Here is a 17,428-nt window from a genome sequence, read left to right as displayed (position 1 = left end):
CATCCAGACTCTTGAGTTGGGTCCCACTTCCCCAGAAATTAAGCGGACTGGTCTGCAGAATGCCTTACAGCCAGGGGTCTCCCACCAAACCACAAAGGTCCCTCCATTCCCAGCTTGACACTCCTTGTATTAGCAAAGAAGGGCCACGTTGGGCACAGAAACAGGCAGGGGGGAATTTTCTTAATGGAAAAAGCTTCAGGTTTGTACATTAAGAAAGGATCCTTAGGGGAAGAACTGTTGCGATGTATCTCCATAATTGTTTGTTGCTTAAGTTATTTTTATATTTTACAGGTACAAACAAAACGTCTTGCTAATGTTGCATGCTTGTAATGACGTTTAATAAATTCACCCTCCCATAATCCTCAGCCTCAAAAACTTTTAAAAAGAGGTTAAAACACCATCTTATTTTCTTATATGTTATATCTGAAATACAAACATGACAAAAAACAAACCCTATATGGATTCAACAAAACATCAATTGGTCAAGAAAGAATCCAAGTATGTGTAGATAGATAGATAGATAGATAGATATGAAAGTAAATATCCTTTAATTACAATGAAGATGAAATATAACCATTCAACCAAGGGACACAGCCCAGTTAGGGAGTTAAAAACTCAATTTTAAAAATCACAATCACATACAGTATATATAAAAACAAGGATACTAAAATAGTCTCTATAGAAATTGGAAGAAGTTGAATATACTGGACGTTTCTCAATGTAGATTGGGGAAAAATCCAATTTAATCTTTTTTTTGAAGAGTAATATACTCCACTATATCTTGTTATATTGTTAAAAAAACTGCCAAATGCGTTTCAGCCCAAGACAAGGGTCTTCTTCAGTGGCAAGTGTTCCCACTATAGAGCAAAATATAAATATGAAGTATTCACAATGGAGACTAATACCATACATATATTATACTCCAAATCCCACACAGAACCAACATTTAAAACCAGTTAAAATGGCCAAACATCTCTTGTAGTGAGAAACCGTTCTAGCAAGAACATATACATCAATAAATTACCACAGTAGTCTTTTGTTCTTCCAAAGGAATAGGTATCTCATAAAGATGTATTTAATGCTGGCTATATACTATTAAACTCCATCCATCTAAGGATGGGTTGTTAGCTGCTGTTTTCTGCTTCATCTGTTTGTTCCAGCCAAATGGGTTAAATACAGTCTACCCTATTCTTAAGTGGCACAGCAGGGAAATGCTTGACTAACAAGCAGAAGGTTGCCGGTTTGAATCCCTGCTGGTACTATATCGGGCAGCAGCGATATATATACCAAAAAACCCCTCCTGTATTCTACCAAAGAAAACCACAGGGCTCTGTGGGCCCAAGGAGTCGAAATCGACTTGTACTGTACCCTAGTCTAGTCTATGGAGGAAAACGGCACACTTGTTGATCTGCACACTTGCTGATGCACACTTGATGTGTAAATGTGGTTGTTTAAAACTGTTTCGCTTGAGGCGTGCTTCTCACGCCTGTGTGCAGAACTCCTAGCCCTTCTTGGTCAATACCAGTGACTTCGTCTCTCCCCCAATGATTTCTGCTGTGTTTGCCTCTAGAGTCTTGTCATGTGTGATGAGAGGAAAGGGTTGTCATTATAAGCCACTCTAGCACCTTGGAGGCAATAATAGCAATGGACTACAATGCATCCCTATGCTTCTTGAACGTTGAAAACAAAAATGACTTCCCATTTCAGGCAGGGTGAAGATTACCAAGATAAGTGCTTGTAATGCCTTAAAGTAGGGCTTCTTTGGTCCCCAGAGGTTGCTGGACTCCCAACTCCAACTAAGCATGCATTGGCCCCGTTGCTAAGCAGGGTCTACCCTGGCTTGTATTAGAAGGGGAGACTACATGTGAGCATTGTAAGATAGTAGAGGAGGGGGTCACTGCGAAGATCGTCTGCATGTTTGCATGCAGGAGGTTCAAAGTTCCCTCCCTGGCAGCATCTCCAAAAACAGCAGGGAAGAGACTCCTGCCTGCAACCTTGTAGAAGCCGCTGCCAGTCTGGGTAGACAATACTGAGCCAGATAGACCTACGGTCTAACTCAGTATATGGCAGCTTCTTAGTATGTTCCTATGCACGGATAATGGCAGTTGATTGTGCCGTATAATAAGTAGCTCATACAACATGCGGAATTCATTTTGGGCATCAGGGAACTTTGGGCAGCAAATTGTTCATAAAAACAACAACAATGCAAACTGAATGCATAATAAGCGGAAGGCTCAAACCAGCCAGCCGTGGAGGAGGAGGAGCCCGCCGGAGAAGGACGGGCGTAGAAAGGGGCGGCGCTTTGGCAGAGCGAGCGGCAGTAGACGCGCCCCCAAGGGCGGGGCTTGCTGCCTGCGAGCACGTGGCTGGGAGGCCCCGCCCCTCGACTGTCCAGCCTCTCCCCCTGGGGGGCGTGCCTCCCTGCCATCCGGGTCCCTGCCGTCGATCGTCCCGCTAAACCCCGCCCCTCGCCGGAAGGGAGCGACGGCAGCGCATGCGCGTTAGCCCCGTCGGTTAGGCCGCGCCCGCCCCCTCCTCCCCGCCCGCTGGTCCGGCCCGGCTCTGGGTAAAGCCGCCGCGATGATGATGATGGCTCTGAGCAAGACCTTCGGGCAGAAGCCCGTCAAGTTCCAGCTCGAGGAGGACGGGGAGTTCTACATGATCGGCTCCGAGGTGAGCCGTGGGTAGGGGGGCGGGGGAAGAGAAGGAAGGCCTCTCCCCCTGGGGTCGCCCTTGTCAGTTAGGCAGCCCACTCCCCACGTCGCCCCCACCCCCGGGCCGGGAGGCGGCGGCCGCCATCTGCTGGCAGTGAGTTCCGTCGGCTTCTGCACTGGGAAGAGAGATCTGGCTGCAAAGCACATAGCAACTCGGCGGTGGCACCGGGCAAAAAACGGGTGCGGGGCGGGAGCAGAAGAGGAGAGCCGGTCTTGTGGTCGCAAGTCTGACTTGTCCCCTTAGCTAAGCAGGGTCCGCCCAGGTTGCATTTGAATGGGAGACTACATGGGTGAGCACTGGAAGAGATTCCCTTGAGGGGATGGAGCTGCCGCTCTGGGGAAAGTGCTTGAATGCAGAAGGTTCCAAGTTGGAGATGCTCTGGCAGCATCTCCAAGAGAGGGCTGAGAGAGATTCCTGCCTGCAACCTGGGAGAAGCCACTGCCAGTCTGTGAAGACAATACTGAGCTAGATGGACCAAGGGTCTGGCTCAGTACATGGCAGCTTCCTATGTTCCAGAAGGGGCAAAGCCGCAGAGGCAGGAGGCCTCGTAAGTCCCAGTTGCAGGGGAGCAACAGCAGGAGAGAGGGCACCCCCTCCCCTCTCGCCCGTGGGCTTCTCAGAGGCATCTGTTGGTGGGCCACCGTGTGAAGCAGGAGGCTGGACTAGATGGGCCTTCTCTGGCCTGATGTGTGTTACCTTTTCTGGGGTGGGCGGGCGTGGTCTTGGGGGCACTTCCCAGGGCCAGGGGTGGAGGTGGTGGCCCTGCAGCTGACCAATCTCCTCCTCCTCCTGCCCGGCAGGTGGGCAACTACTTGCGGATGTTCCGTGGCTCGCTCTACAAGAGGTACCCCTCGCTCTGGAGGCGGCTGGCCACGGTGGAAGAGAGGAAGAAGATTGTGGCCTCTTCCCACGGTGAGGGGCCGGGTGGGGGGCCGCGGGAGAGCCCTGGAGCCTGGCCTGGCTCTGCGGGAGAACGAGGGCCAGACGGAGCAGAGCTTGCCCTCTTGCCAGGGCCGAAATCCAGTTGCTCCAGAGGTAGAAGGTAGCTGATCCTCTGCTAGGAGTCTCCTGAAGCACCCTTGTAAGGTCTGGCGGGGCTTCTCGAGTACTCTCTGCTCCTTTCCCTGCCAAATCCTGGCTGCTTCTGATGCTATTTTGCTTTCTTTCCTCCACAGAATCTCAGCGGAGCCACAGCCCCAGAAGATGTAAGTCTTCCTCTGTGCTTCATCCTTCGTACAGTTTGGTCTTGCTAAGTGTGATCTGGCTCTGGCCACCAGCCGGGGGTCTCCTTGGCATCTTGGTCTATTGCAGCCATGTGCTAGCTGTGCACTCTGGAGTTCCCCAGAGACCTTGACTTCTGTTGCCTTCTCTTAGGATGCAGCAGGCTCCGATGCAGCTGCTGCCACCCCACACATCGGCCCCACACATCAGATTTAGAGTTTCAGACACGGTGGCTTCAGTTCTAGTGTGGCGGTAGATATCGTATTCCTTAAGACAGGCCCAGACTTCTTTGAAGAAGCTCTGTATTACGTCCTGCAGCTGCCAGACCCCAGGCTTGTCAATGAGGAGGGGCTGTAGAATGCCTGAAGATGGTGGATGGATCAGCCAGATGGCCCAGGGAACCTTTAGAAACATAGCAAGCTGCCTTGTAGCAAGTCAGACCCTTGGTCCATCTAGCTCAGTATTGTCTACCCAGGCTGGCAGCAGCTTCTCCAGGGTTGTAGTCAGGAGTCTCTCTCAGCCCTCTCTTGGAGATGCTGCCATGGAGGGAACTTGGAACATGCAAGGGTGCTCTTTTCAGTGGCTCCATCCCCTGCAGGGAATATCTTACAGTGCTCATACATGTCTCTCATTCAAATGCAAACCAGGGCAGACCATGCTAAGCAAAGGGGACAATTCATGCTTGCTGCCACAAGACCAGCTCTCCTTCACTTGAAGCAGCTGGAGAGGAAGTTGCATTCGACTCTGTGGTGATGGCAGGGGGAAGGAGCCAAGAGAAAGCTCTGACTTCCCATATCTCAGTGGCTGGACTTGCCTTGTCCTTCCAGGTGCGTGGGCCTCCTAAGTGTACAGTTCCTCTTTCCGGCCCAGATTGCTCTGTCTTGTTGAAGGAGACTGAAATGGGTGACTGCCTGAATGCTTGGCCCATCTCTTAGCTGTACAAAGGAAGCTGCTTCTCAAATCCTACCTGTTAGCAGACGTCCTAGTGACCCACAATACATCCTTTCCTCCCTGATTCTAGATCATGGTTATACCACCCTAGCTACTAGCGTGACTCTCCTGAAGGCGTCTGAAGTAGAAGAGATCTTGGATGGAAATGATGAGAAGTACAAGGCCGTATCAATCAGCACGGAGCCCCCTACCTACCTTCGGTAACAAGAGGGTGGGAGGAGAACTGGGGGGGGGAGCCTATGGCAACTAAACCCACAGGCCCCCTGGGAGGTGTTTTGAGGTGGTGATGGATTTCAGAGGCTGGTGGTTCAAGGTACTTGGCTTTCTGATGGGCAGGCTTTGGTTCTTCTCATGGAGGGAATCTTACGGGTATGTTAGCAGCACATCATGTTGGTGATCTCTGTTCACTTACAGGTCACAGTGTACTCCAGTGTTCTTTGTTGTAAGGCTTAAGTGCAGCTCCCCGACAGTTAAACAGTTCCCTCCAAATAAACAGTTATTGGGCTTTTGTGAAGCTTTGGCCAAAGTGCAAATTCTCCGGACTGTCCCGCTGACACCATAAGGAGGCAGCTGTTTGCAGCTCCTCGGAGCTGTGTTTTCCCCAGCACGAGTGGGACTCATGCCCAGTAGGGGAACTGGAGCCCACCACTGTGATTAATAAGGGAATTGGAGCCCTCTTGAGCCCCTGAACTATCTTGGTTCAGAGTATTGGGAAGCGCAGTCCTTCCCAGGGCTTTCCTCCTAGATCTCTTGAGGGCTCCGTCTCTCTTAAAGGGCCCTCCCAGCATGGAGAAAAATGCAATATTGTGTGGAGGTCAGCATGGTCGGAAATGGCTCTCACATTGAAGATTTTTTGCTTGAAAAATAGTGAAGGCCACTGCTAGTTTGCCATGGATTGCAATGAGTAGTCTTGGCATATTTGGATCTAGCATTGAAGTCATTTCCCATCACAGTCACGAGCTACAAAATGCAGAAGTCCTGCCTGTTGCTCCCTGTTCACAAATGATCTCCTCCTCTTAGAGAACAGAAGGCCAAAAGGAACAGCCAGTGGGTCCCAACCCTTCCCAACAGCTCCCACCACCTGGACGCTGTACCGTGCTCGACAACCATTAACAGAAACCGGATGGGCAGAGACAAGAAGAGAACATTCCCGCTCTGGTAAGTTGGGCATTGCTGGGGCTTGAAAAGTGGTAGGAACCGCCAGAGCTGGGTGCAGATCCAAGTGTTCCAGCAACAGCGCCTGATCAGCCCATTCTAGGCACTGCTTTGGATAAGGTCTGGCTTCTTCTGTTCAGCCCTTCTGATCTCAGTGGCGGTGTCTGGCTGTCTTCTCTTCCAGCTTTGATGACCACGACCCTGCTGTGATTCACGAGAACGCCTCACAGCCGGAGGTGCTGGTTCCCATCCGGCTGGACATGGAGATAGATGGGCAGAAGCTGAGAGACGCTTTTACGTGGAATATGAATGGTACGCAAGCGAGATGAGGAGGAGAAATTATCTAATTTGCAAGCAACAGGCTTTTTCTCTCTGTTTGCTTTAACAAGCTTTCTGTGGAGACATCTGAGGACATTTCCTGAAGCAGGCTGATAAGAATCAGTCATTTTTTAATGGTAGTGGGTCGCAGAGCATGGTCCAAGGACACACACTTTGCTGAAGCTAAATAGGTCTCGGTGTGCTCAGTTCCTGGATGGGAGACCCATGTATGCCTCCTTTGGGGATGAGGCCATAAGCTCAGTGATGGAGCATCTGCTTTGCATGCCGAAGGTCCCAGGTTCAGTCCCTGGAGGCATCTCCAGGTATGGTGAGAGACTCTCATCTGAAACCCTGGCGAGCCACTACAGTCAGTGTAGACAACACCACTGAGCTAGAGGAGAGCTGGTCTGGTGGTAGCAAGCAGGACTGGTCCCCTTAGCTAAGCAGGGTCCACCCTGGTTGCATATGAATGGGAGACCACATGTGTGAGCACTGGAAGAGATTCCCCTCAGGGGATGGAGCTGTTCTGGGAAGAGCATCCAGGTCCCAAGTTCTCTCCCTGGCAGCATCTCCAAGATAGGGCTGAGAGAGATTTATGCCTGCATCCTTGGAGAAGCCGCTGCCAGTCTGTGAAGACAATCCTGAGCTAGATGGATCGATGGTCTGACTCAGTATGTGGCAGCTTCCTATGTTCCTAGATGCACCAAAGATGCTGGGCACTGCCAAGGAGTTTGCTTAATAATGCAGCCCCCTTTTTGCCTCTGCCAGAAAAACTCATGACCCCGGAAATGTTTTCGGAGATTCTTTGTGACGACCTGGACTTGAATCCCCTGACCTTTGTTCCTGCGATTGCATCGGCGATACGGCAGCAGATCGAATCCTACCCGACAGACAGTCTCTTGGAGGACCAGTCGGATCAGCGCGTCATTATTAAGGTGAGGCGAGTGGACAGCAGGTGGCAGGATTCTGCCGGCGCCTTCGTGGTGCTGCGAGGGCTAATGGAGCTCCCTGCAGCCGCTCGCCCGGGAAGTGCGGTGTGGGTCAGTTGTGCCAGAGCAAGAGAGGCCCTGCAGACGGCTGCATTCGCAGGCATCCCCTCTCTCTTTGCTGCGGTTGCTTTCGTGGGACTGCTTCCACCCGTCCTTTGCTTGTACAGCAGATGCCTCCTTGCGTTCTGGAGCTGCTGGGTCTGGCTCTTCAGTGCTCCTTTGAGGCGAGGGGTGGGGGGCTCATTCATTCAATCACTGGCAGAGCAGCAGCAGCAGCACCCAGTCTGGGTGGGAGAGCCAGGCACACTTGCCATCGGTGGCTGTGCCTGCGAACGCCAAGGCCGGAGGCGGCAGCTGGGTGGAGCTGCTTTACCTCCTGCCTTGGATAGAGAGGAGAGCTGGTCTGGCGGTAGCAAGCCTGACTGGTCCCCTTAGCTAAGCAGGCTCTGCCCTGGTTGCATCTGAATGGGAGACTAGAAGTGTGAGCACTGGAAGAGATTCCCCTCAGAGGATGGAGCCGCTCTGGGAAGAGCAGAAGGTTCCAAGTTCCCTCCCTGGCAGCATCTCCAAGAGAGGGCAGAGAGAGATTCCTGCCTGCCACCTTGGAGAAGCCACTGCCAGTCTGTGAAGACAATCCTGAGCTAGATGGACCAAGGGTCTGACTCAGTATATGGCAGCAGCTTCCTATGTTCCTATAATAGAATCGGTATGGCGTTCTTGTCCTATCTGGGCTGAGCACTCCTCCTTTCCTGCTGGCGGTTGTGTGAATGACCTGAAAGAGTAGAAAAGACTATGGGCTTGCTAGGACCAAGAGGGACGGGCCGCTTCAGAACAGTCAGGAGTGGGCTCAGGGAATGGGAAACCCCTTTCCTCCCTCACCCCAAGCATGCGAGCGAAGGCTCTCTGGAAATCAAGCAGAGACTCTCTTGTGGCATTTGCATCTAGCTGAACATCCATGTGGGGAACATCTCCCTGGTGGATCAGTTTGAGTGGGACATGTCCGAGAAGGAGAATTCCCCCGAGAAGTTTGCCCTGAAGCTGTGCTCGGAGTTGGGGCTGGGCGGCGAGTTTGTCACCACCATTGCGTACAGCATCCGGGGGCAGCTGAGCTGGCATCAGAAGACCTACGCCTTCAGGTGAGGTGCAGGGGTGGCGTTGCCCGTGCCTCAGTACCGGCCCCATGGAGCTTGGCCCGTCTGGCTCCGTCTGGGGAGAACCGGGCTGCTGCACTCACAGTCCGTTGCTCCTGGGCGGGGAGGCCCTGGAGGGATCGGGGCTGAACTGAGGGGCTGCAACTCTCAGGCCCGGCCCTTGTTCAGCCGTCTTTCTCTCCCTGCCCTCGTCCTTTAGCGAGAACCCTCTGCCGACCGTGGAAATCGCCATTCGTAACACTGGAGATGCCGACCAGTGGTGCCCTTTACTTGAAACCCTGACCGATGCGGAGATGGAGAAGAAGATCCGAGACCAAGACAGAAACACCCGGTACAGCTGCCTGACCCCCTGGCTCTTGCTCTGCCCTCTGTCAGACACAACTGACCACACCTTCCCCGTGCCCTGCTCGTTGGCAAGATCTCAAAATGCCCCGCTGGGAGGAGGGGCGATTCTTCTTCCCCTTTGTGCTCCAAGATACGAACGTTCTTGACCCATCGCTCTGCGGGCATCTGCAGTCTGTTCTCCCTTTGGGGAGAAGCTGGCCCTTGGCAGAACCCCCCAACAGGATTGCTTGTGGCTTTGTCTTCTAAAACTGGGAATTCCACACCAAGGTTTCCTGTCACAGGGGTGGTGTTGACTACAACTCCCAGCATCCCCAGCTGCAGAGGCCTCTGGCTGGGGATCCTGGGAGCTGTAGTTGGCAACCTCCCGGAATCCCGGTTACTCCCCACACATACTTCTGCTGTGTTCTCCCTCCCCCTCCCCTGTCATGAGTTACCCCCCAAATCCCCCCATGTTGCAAGGGTGTGGCTCATGCCTCTTTGGTTGTCTTTCTGCAGACGCATGCGGCGTTTGGCCAACACAGCTCCTGCCTGGTAACTCTCTCTCTCGAAGCGCTGCGTTGAGCCTCCAGCCTCGTCTCCCCGGAGGGACTGCGCGTCGGGCAAGGCCTTCCTCCATCTGGGAACTGGCAGCACTTCCGTTCTGCTGGCTTAGCAGACCAGAGGGCAGGTGACATCCGCTTCCTCTACCTCGTTGCTACCTGTTGCCCAAGGGTCCCGTCACGACCAGCGGCAGCAGCTTTCTGAGCACCGATCTCTCTCCCTCCCTCCCGCTCCCCACCCCAGTTAGGACAACTTTTTAAATAAAAGAAATGAGTACAACTTTGGCATCCAGGTATCTTGGGTCTGCTTTCTCAGTCCCCCTCCCAGATCAAAGTCTCTCCCTAGCCTTATTCAGAGAGTACGTTGAATACTCCTCCGACTGTACAGTGTACACAGGGACAGATCTGTACACAGGTACAGCCTTCCACATGTTATGCTGAACGCAGGGACAGAAGTACACGTCCTACATCTGTATCATGTATTTGGGGGGCCTGGACCCAGGTTCACTTTTAAAACCAACACGGGTACAGTCATTCACACAAACGCATGTACGGGCAGCGGGAGAGGGAGGGGAGACTACCTAATGGCGCAGCAGTGAAGTAACCTGCCTAGAGAGCAGGAGGCTGTTGGTTCGAATCCCCACTGGTGTTTCCTAGACTATGGGAAATGCCTATATCGGGCAGCAGCGATCTAGGAAGATGCTGAAAGGCATCTCATGCTGTGAGGGAGGAGGCAATGGTCAACCCCTCCTGTATTCTACCAAAGAAAACCACAGGGCTCTGTGGGCACCAGGAGTCGACACCGGGCACAACCGAAGCAGGAGCAAGGAGGGACTATATGCTACCTGTGATCTGTGTAGGGCGATAATGGCCAACCTGCACTGCATACGCAGAACCGTCTTTTGGGTGGAGGGAAAAGATGCCCCGTGCTGTCTTCGCCAGATTGGGGCTTGCACACAGTCACAAATGATTGTGTTCGTTTGATGTCAGTTGCATCCTGAGTGGGCTGCAACAATCTTGCTTCGCCTTCAGCATTTGGGGCCCTGGAGGTAAAGCTTGCCGGTGTGCTGTATAAATCGTGCTGTATAAACTTGGGAAATCCTCCACAGGTTGTACAAACTGACTGGGTACTGAGCGAGAGGGGGAGAGAGAAGTAGACACTCAATTGAGAGCCTGCAGAGGGACTCTTGGATTCAGCCCTGGGCAACCCAACCAAATCTGATTTTCCCTGGACTTCTCTGTGAAGAAACTCAGGGGAAATGGGTTTTTCTCTCATCTTTTAAGTTTGTAAAGCAGGAAGGAGCGACTTCCAAATGAGAGCAGGAGCCATACATTACCTGCTTTGACTCCCGAGGAATACAACGGGCTGCAAATCTAGAGAAATCTGTTTGCTGCTTTTATTACTGTACAAAGCTTGACCACCTTTCTGGATGCCGGGGTGGGTGAAGGATGTGGAGACGCAGCGGGGCAGTCCCCGCTTGTGCAAACGCCAGAGGTCCAGGGACTTGAGAAAAGGCGAGCCCAGTTCGGCGCCAGACCCGGAAAGTGCTCAGTGTTGCTGGCGGGGAAGGCAGTGGCTCCACGGGAAAGAGTGTCTTCTCCTCAAGCTGGAGATGGTTGGTTTGAGTGGAGGATCAAGGTGGCTGCCAACTCCCCCCTCGACAGTCCGGGTCGGCCTGCCCCGTTTTGCCTGCCACCTCCCAGGGCTCAGCGGATGCCTCTGCTAGTCCGGTGGGACATCCGGCTCTGTGGCAGGAAGGGGGATGCGATTCCTGTGAGGGCAGCGCCCGTCCAAACACTGCGGTTGTCAGTCCGGGAGGAGGGGAGTGCTGCTCTGCCTCCACTACTGTGGTGCCTGGGGCTGGTTTGGGTCTGGAGCAGGGGCTGGCGGGTCCTCGGGAAGGGGGTTGTAGTTGGGGTCCTCCTCGGGAGGGTCAAAGACGAGCTTCCTGCGAATGAAGCAATGTCGCCGTGAGACGCAGGCCGGGAGGTCCGTGCCCCGCCGTCAGCATGCGATGAACGGGAAGGGAATAGGCAACGGGCATGGCCGGCACAGAGCGCAGGGGCTTGGGGAGTGAGCTGGTCTTGTGGCAGCGAGGACGAATTCTCCCTGTTGCTGAGCAGGGCTCGCCTTGGTTTGCATTTGGATGGGCGGCTTCGTGTGAGCACTGTCTGCTGCAAGAGAGCCCCCTTAGGGTAGGGGGAGGCCACCTTGGCTCACTGGCTGTTGTTGGATTAAGACTCCCGTCATCCCCAGCTACAGTGGCCAACAGGGATGATGGGAGCTGTAGTCCAACCTGCAGCTGTAGAGCTGAACTGGAGCCCTATCTTAGCCTCTCCCCTTCTCCGCCTCTGGGTGTTCCTGCACTCTTAGAATTGCCCCCCTCGGGTAACTTTTGGAGAGCAAGGCGACAGTCCATCAACAGCTGGAGGACTAAAATGCTGCAGCCTTGCCTAAAAAGGTAATGCCTAAATTGGCTCTTTCCCTCCTCCTCGTGGGACCTGATCCTCCCGCTAAATGGCCCCCCTTGATGCATGGGATTCCCCTCTGCCCAGTTCTGTGCCAAGAATGCCCCGCCAGCTCAGCCCCTCTACTGTTTTCAGCAGAAATCAAGAGGAGGGGGGCGAACTCTTTGGCTACGGTTGGTTGGAGAAAGCAGGCGAGTCTGTGCCATGAAAACATCTCTGGGGCTGACTTACAAGAATCCTGGGGTGAGTAGCAATTGCCTTCCTCCCGGCTGGTTGGGGAAGACGTCTTCCAGGAAGTAATAGATGTGGCCCACGACAATTCCTGTAGGAGAAGAAAGCTGTTAGGGGGCCCCTGCAGGCCGAAACGATCTTTGCCACTGTAACCGGACGCAAGGCCCTGAACTGCGTAATGATTCCTGCACGGGGCTCCAGACAGACATGTACATGATTCTCACTAGGAGCACTGCTGCTCTATGGAACTGCATGCCACCAGAATGTTTTGCACAGTGGCAGCAGGATTTTGTTTTTTGAGGCCACGTCACAGAAAACGGAACTTGATCTTATTAAAGAGGAAAAGGTTAGCAGGAGAGCATAGAAAGAGAGCCGCTAACGGAGTTGCTGCCTCAGCTGCAGACTGGAGGACCCAGCTAGGCTGGCCTACTGCTCTGCCGGTCCTTCCAGCCTCTCTCTGGCCAGTAGAGCAGCATTTCCTCCGCTCCGCCTCTCTCTTAACCCAGGGCTGCACGGCTTGGGCCCTACACTTGCTGTCGGGACTACAACTCCCATCCTCCCCAGCCACAGTGGCCCAGACCTGTGCAAGAAACCGCCTGGAAAAGTGACGGCATGGCAGCGTTGATCTTGGGGGGCGGGGTGTGTCGCGTGTGCCACTTTCTGTGCTCCCATCCCCTTTGCAGCCTCTTGCCCTCGGCATCTTTGCCGGACTGCTGGTCTTGCCCCCCACCCCTGCACGGGCTCATGGCCTCCCTATGGCCCTCCCAGCTGCCCCGGGGGCCACAGCCAGGTCCTCTTTGCTGGTCTGCAGATGGCCAGGAGTGGTGAGCTAGCTATTAATAGAGTCTCCATTTCTGCCCTTCGAGAGTTTCGTATGGGGTTTTCTTCCCCCCCCCCTAAGAAGTGAGCCCTTACTGCAAGGGTAGGCAACCCTGGCTGTCCAGGTGTTGCTGGACTACAACTCCCATCATCCCCAGCTGCAATAGCAGCTGGGGATGATGGGAGTTGTAGTCCAGCAGCACCTGGAGAGCCAGGGTTGCCACCTCCTTTATAGCTAGGCTCTGGCCAGGCAAGGCTGTCGGGCAGTTAACAAATTGGTTGTCAATCATTTTCATGCATTGGAATTATTGATTACCAATCAATTGGTAATCAACCATTCTTGCAGAGAGCGGCAGCTTCTATATGCTGGTCTCTGACCGTAATAAAGCTTGATTCTGCTTCTGGAAGGAGGCTGCCTCTCGCCTCTCCTCACCTAGGAGGTCAATGATGATGGAGTTGCCCAGCAGCAGCGAGAAGCCCATCAGCACCCAGGGCAGGAAAGGGGCCTGGAAGTTCAGCAGGCCGAAGAAGTTCATGCGGATGTAGGGGTTCCGGCGGCTCCAGACGTAGACCAGCATGATGGTGAAGGCCTGGCCCAGGAAGAAGAGGCTGGCAAAGAGGCCAAACAGCTGAGAACTCCGGAGTCAAGGCAAGAGCGTCACGGTCATCCTCTGGCCCACTGTGGCTTGGCGGCCCCGGCCACAGAGGAACACCCCCGCCCCCCGGATATTTCCAAGGTACCGCCCCTGGCCTCTCTGGCCCCGTTAAAAGCACAGAGAGAGCGCTTGGAGGCATTAGTAGGCCTGATACTATGGAACGCCAGGGTCTTCTGTCAAAGGTAAGGTTTTGGGGATGCCAGACAAGTCCTGGCAGGTGTTGTGTAAAATGCTGGCTTTTGACCTGTCGAGACTTCCCGACAGGTCCGTATGCACTAACAGCATACTTACAGTATTCTTTTTAAAGAGAGCTGCCCCTGCAGAAAAGGTCTTTTGTCATGGGGAACATGTTGGGACTCTTCTGCCTAAAGCCTGTAAATGCCCCTGTTAATTGATTGCTGTTAGGGAAGAAAATACAAAGAGATTTTTTTTTTAAAAATGGAATTCATTTCCAGGTGAGGGTGGGGGTGTGAGAGCAAGCGAGTTGTACAACCAGCATTAGATTCTATGTGGGACCCTGTCATGGTCCTGTGGATTCCATGATGGGTGCGTGGCTTGGGAGAGAGCAAACAGTCAAGTGTGCTGTGCTGCTGTCAAATGGTGTCGGTGGTGGGGAGAACAGGAAGGCAAAGCTGGGCTCAGATGTGTATGAGGCCCAAGTGGGAGGCGAAAGGGTGTCTGGTTGGGATGTCTGGCCTTTAAGGTGTCCATGAAATGCATCTGGAGGAGTAGGGAGGAATTGGCGCAAAGGCGGAGGAGGGTCCTTTACAAGCCAGCTCTCCTTTGCCTTTGGACCAGGCTGAGCCCATATTCTAAACCCAACGGGGTACCACTAGGGGTGTTTGAAGGACTTCCAGGGGGTACTCGGAGGCCTCCTGCCTCCCCCTTCTGCAGCCACGATTAAGCCCCTCCCCTCAGCCTGACTGACAGGCTTCAGAAAATGAGCCCTTCACTTTCCCTTTGAAACCAGTAAGACCAGTAAAGGTGTCCCATTAATTTCAGTGAGAAACTTAAAGTGGACGTGAGCCAGTCTTTCTCCCTAACTGTGTAACCCTTAAATGTATGTGTGTGTGTGTGAGAAACTCACTCACACAACATTGTGAGGCCGGCTACTCCAGTCACATTCAGATTAAGTTACTCATAAGCAGTCTTACTGCAATTAATGAGACGAATTTGCTTCTCCTATTTACTTCTAGGGGAGTACTCAAGAGTAATTTAATCTCCATGCAAACTGGAGTAGTCTGTCTCAGAATTTTAACGTGTGTGTGTATGTACATGTGTGTACGTGCACAAGCACACACTCTTGTGCTTGTGCACTCTCTCGGGTCCTCAAGCTGAAGGTTTGAGACAGAAGAGGTGCACCTGTCAAAGGCTGGGAACCCTGTTCTAAGCTGACACCAAGTGATCCAACCCTTGGCGTGGACAAGCCGGCAGCCTTTAGATCTCTACCTGCACAGGGCCTCTGCAGTGCCACCCCTCATCCCCCTCCGGCAGGAGGGCACGGAGCCACTCGAGACCAGAAAGGATACTGTCATGAGAAATCCTCCAAAGAGGAACATGAAGATGAAGTCTGCAGTTCTCCCGCGGAAGGAGCCTTCTTCCAGCATCCGGCAGTATCGGTACCTGTGAGCAGGCCGTCAAGGAAGCTAGCAGAAGAATGCTCTGCTTCAGGGCACAACTGCCCTGCGGAGGGTGCAAACCCAGCGGCCTTTGGGCAGGGAGGGGGTGTCTGCGCGGACTCTGGAGCTTCATCCAGCAGAGCTGGGGAGACCGCCACCAGACAGGCGGCAAGACCCAGCCCTGGCAAAGGCCAGGCATGATTCACACACTGTGGAAACCGGCAAGGGTTTACATGTCTACTGGTTGGAGACAGAAGATGGGCCAGGAACTCGGGTATTTTAGAAGCAAGGAGGAGCTCCTCGGCTGGAACAGATTTTGAGAATTTTGATTCAGGTGCACTTTTTCCTTGAGAAAATGTTTTGCTATTTCTGCAGCCTCTGCTCGCAATCTAGGGCACTCTTTCAAATCCACATCATCCTGATCTGCCTGAGGCCCTCTGTTCTGCACTACCAACAGCCTCCTTTTTTGCCCTTGCTGCCCCACAGCACTCTTATACCAGATCCTGTCCCCACATTAGCAGAAGCAGGGGCCAGCAACCTTTCAGAAGTGGTGTGCCAAGTCTCCAGGGGTAGCTCCAGCAGGTGGACTGCCAAAGCCTCTGGCTGCAGAAGCAGAAAGCCGGTGCAACTGCTCTTAAGGCAAGTGGGTGCCTGCAGAAGGCGGGGGGCTAGTCCTGGGGGTGGGATGGGGAAAGGGGCACAAGAGCTGCCAGGTACGAAGGATACAGGAAGATCATGTTGAAGAAGAAGCTGAATCCCAGGGGCCCAAAGAACAGGAAATTGGTGATGAGCCTCCAGAGCTGCAAGAGAAGAAAGATCAGGAGAAAAGGAGGCCCAAGTCAGCCTCTCTCCCCTGGAACTTCGCCCCACGCTCTGCACCGATGGTACAAAGCTGCCAGCTGTAGGGCCCAGCCGTGGCCAGTACACTCCAGCACTCCTTGAGAATGGAACTTGTAGGCTTTCTGGGAGCTTTATCCTCTTGGCTAACCGCTCTAGAGGGACCATGCTGGAGGGCCGTCAATGAAGGGATCCGACCCCAGCGTCTCCTGAGGTGTGGAAGCAAAGCAAGCAAGAAAACTGGGCCCACCCAGCCACAGCCTCACCTGGAACTTCCTGAAAATGAGATCTGGGTTGAAATACAGCTGGAAAGGGGTGATGAACTCCAGTTGCTGCAGGGATCAAAAAGAAAGAGAGAAGCTTTAGCAAGAGAATTGGATGCAGCTGGGACAGGGTCAGTGTTCCTTCCAACAGGGATTCCCAGATGTTGACTACAACTCCCATAACCCCCAGCCACAGACCATTGCAGCTGGGGGTGCTGGGAGCAGTATAAACAACATCTGGGACTCCCTGTTAGAGGGAACACTACTCCTCCAGTGGGGACAGCTTTGGCCCTCCTGCAGCTGCAAGCCCCATCATGCGTGACTACTGGCCAGTGGCCAATGAGTTGCAGCCCAAAAAGAGCCAGAGCGCCAATCCTGGGCACCCCTGTAGCCCTATTCAGTGACCACAAGTAAAACTCCGGCTGAGCTTCAGTCTCTGGCTGCTGCTGGACTACAAGTCCCATCATCTCACTGTGGCTGAGCATAATGGGACTGGTAGTCCAGTGAGAGCTAGGGTGGCCAACGGAAGGCGTTTCAGCTGTTGATGGGGGTGGGGGCTGATCTTGGCTGTCCAGCTGTGGCTGAATGGCAACTTCCATCATATTGGAGCCAGGGTTCCCTCTAAATAAGGAGCCCCAGATACTGTTGACAACAACTCCCAGCATCCCCAGCGGCAATGGCCTTTGGCTGGGGATTATGGGAGTTGCAGACCACAACGTCTGGGAATCCCTGTCAGAGGCAACACTGATGGGAGCTCTCGTGTTGGAGAGCCAAGGCTGCCTCTCCCTACTTGCAGGACTACAACTCCCATCACCCCCTGCTGCAACAATACTGGGAGCTGCAGTCCCGCCACAGCAGGATTGTCTCTCCGGGAAGCAGCCGGCCCGAGGGGCGGTGATGGGCGCCGCTCCCCTTCCCGCCCGCCTACCACGGCAGCGGTGGTGATGACGCAGGCGGTGGTGTAGGCGCGCGTCACGGCGGGGATGCCCAGGTACTCGGCGGCGAAGCCCTGGTAGGCCATGGTCCCGCCGAGGCGAAGAGCCCAGCCGGAGAGGAAGGGTAGGGCAAGGCGGCGGCAGCCCCTTTAAGGTTCTCCCCCCGGGGGCTCTCGGCAGGCCAATCCCCGCGCGAGAAGCCCACGGGAGGCGGG

The 17,428-nt window shown here is 53.9% G+C and overlaps 2 protein-coding genes across 2 annotated transcripts; one reads left to right on the top strand and one right to left on the bottom strand.

Moving 5' to 3' along the window:
* Positions 1–2,467: 2,467 nt before the first annotated feature.
* On the top strand, positions 2,468–9,669 carry SMARCB1 (SWI/SNF related, matrix associated, actin dependent regulator of chromatin, subfamily b, member 1). The gene is made up of 10 exons (XM_053280452.1): positions 2,468–2,673; positions 3,516–3,627; positions 3,891–3,920; positions 4,958–5,087; positions 5,908–6,045; positions 6,227–6,354; positions 7,129–7,295; positions 8,295–8,485; positions 8,700–8,831; positions 9,341–9,669. The coding sequence occupies exons 1-10, from the start codon at positions 2,581–2,583 to the stop codon at positions 9,378–9,380; spliced, it is 1,161 nt and encodes a 386-aa protein (XP_053136427.1). The 5' UTR covers positions 2,468–2,580; the 3' UTR covers positions 9,381–9,669.
* Positions 9,670–10,759: 1,090 nt separating this feature from the next.
* Positions 10,760–17,402, bottom strand: LOC128337779 (derlin-3-like). Its single transcript, XM_053279126.1, has 7 exons — positions 17,207–17,402; positions 16,282–16,347; positions 15,905–15,978; positions 15,089–15,182; positions 13,337–13,532; positions 12,085–12,175; positions 10,760–11,333 (listed from the first exon to the last, which is right to left on the bottom strand). The coding sequence occupies exons 1-7, from the start codon at positions 17,297–17,299 to the stop codon at positions 11,228–11,230; spliced, it is 720 nt and encodes a 239-aa protein (XP_053135101.1). The 5' UTR covers positions 17,300–17,402; the 3' UTR covers positions 10,760–11,227.
* Positions 17,403–17,428: the final 26 nt, after the last annotated feature.

This window comes from Hemicordylus capensis, chromosome 15, assembly GCF_027244095.1.
Source record: "Hemicordylus capensis ecotype Gifberg chromosome 15, rHemCap1.1.pri, whole genome shotgun sequence".
NCBI lineage: Eukaryota > Metazoa > Chordata > Lepidosauria > Squamata > Cordylidae > Hemicordylus > Hemicordylus capensis.
The sequence above is the reverse complement of the archived record's forward strand: the minus strand, read 5'-3'. Positions and strand labels throughout refer to the sequence as shown.

Excerpts from the sequence above, each read along its gene's own strand:
- SMARCB1 (XM_053280452.1), top strand. The coding sequence starts at position 2,581 with ATGATGATGATGGCTCTGAGCAAGACCTTCGGGCAGAAGCCCGTCAAG. Across the intron at positions 3,628-3,890 it reads GATTGTGGCCTCTTCCCACG|AATCTCAGCGGAGCCACAGC; the intron begins GTGAGGGGCCGG and ends TTTCCTCCACAG. Across the intron at positions 8,486-8,699 it reads CAGAAGACCTACGCCTTCAG|CGAGAACCCTCTGCCGACCG; the intron begins GTGAGGTGCAGG and ends CTCGTCCTTTAG.
- LOC128337779 (XM_053279126.1), bottom strand. The coding sequence starts at position 17,299 with ATGGCCTACCAGGGCTTCGCCGCCGAGTACCTGGGCATCCCCGCCGTG. Across the intron at positions 15,979-16,281 it reads TCATTTTCAGGAAGTTCCAG|CTCTGGAGGCTCATCACCAA; the intron begins GTGAGGCTGTGG and ends CTTCTCTTGCAG. Across the intron at positions 11,334-12,084 it reads CTACTCACCCCAGGATTCTT|GAAGCTCGTCTTTGACCCTC; the intron begins GTAAGTCAGCCC and ends CTTCATTCGCAG.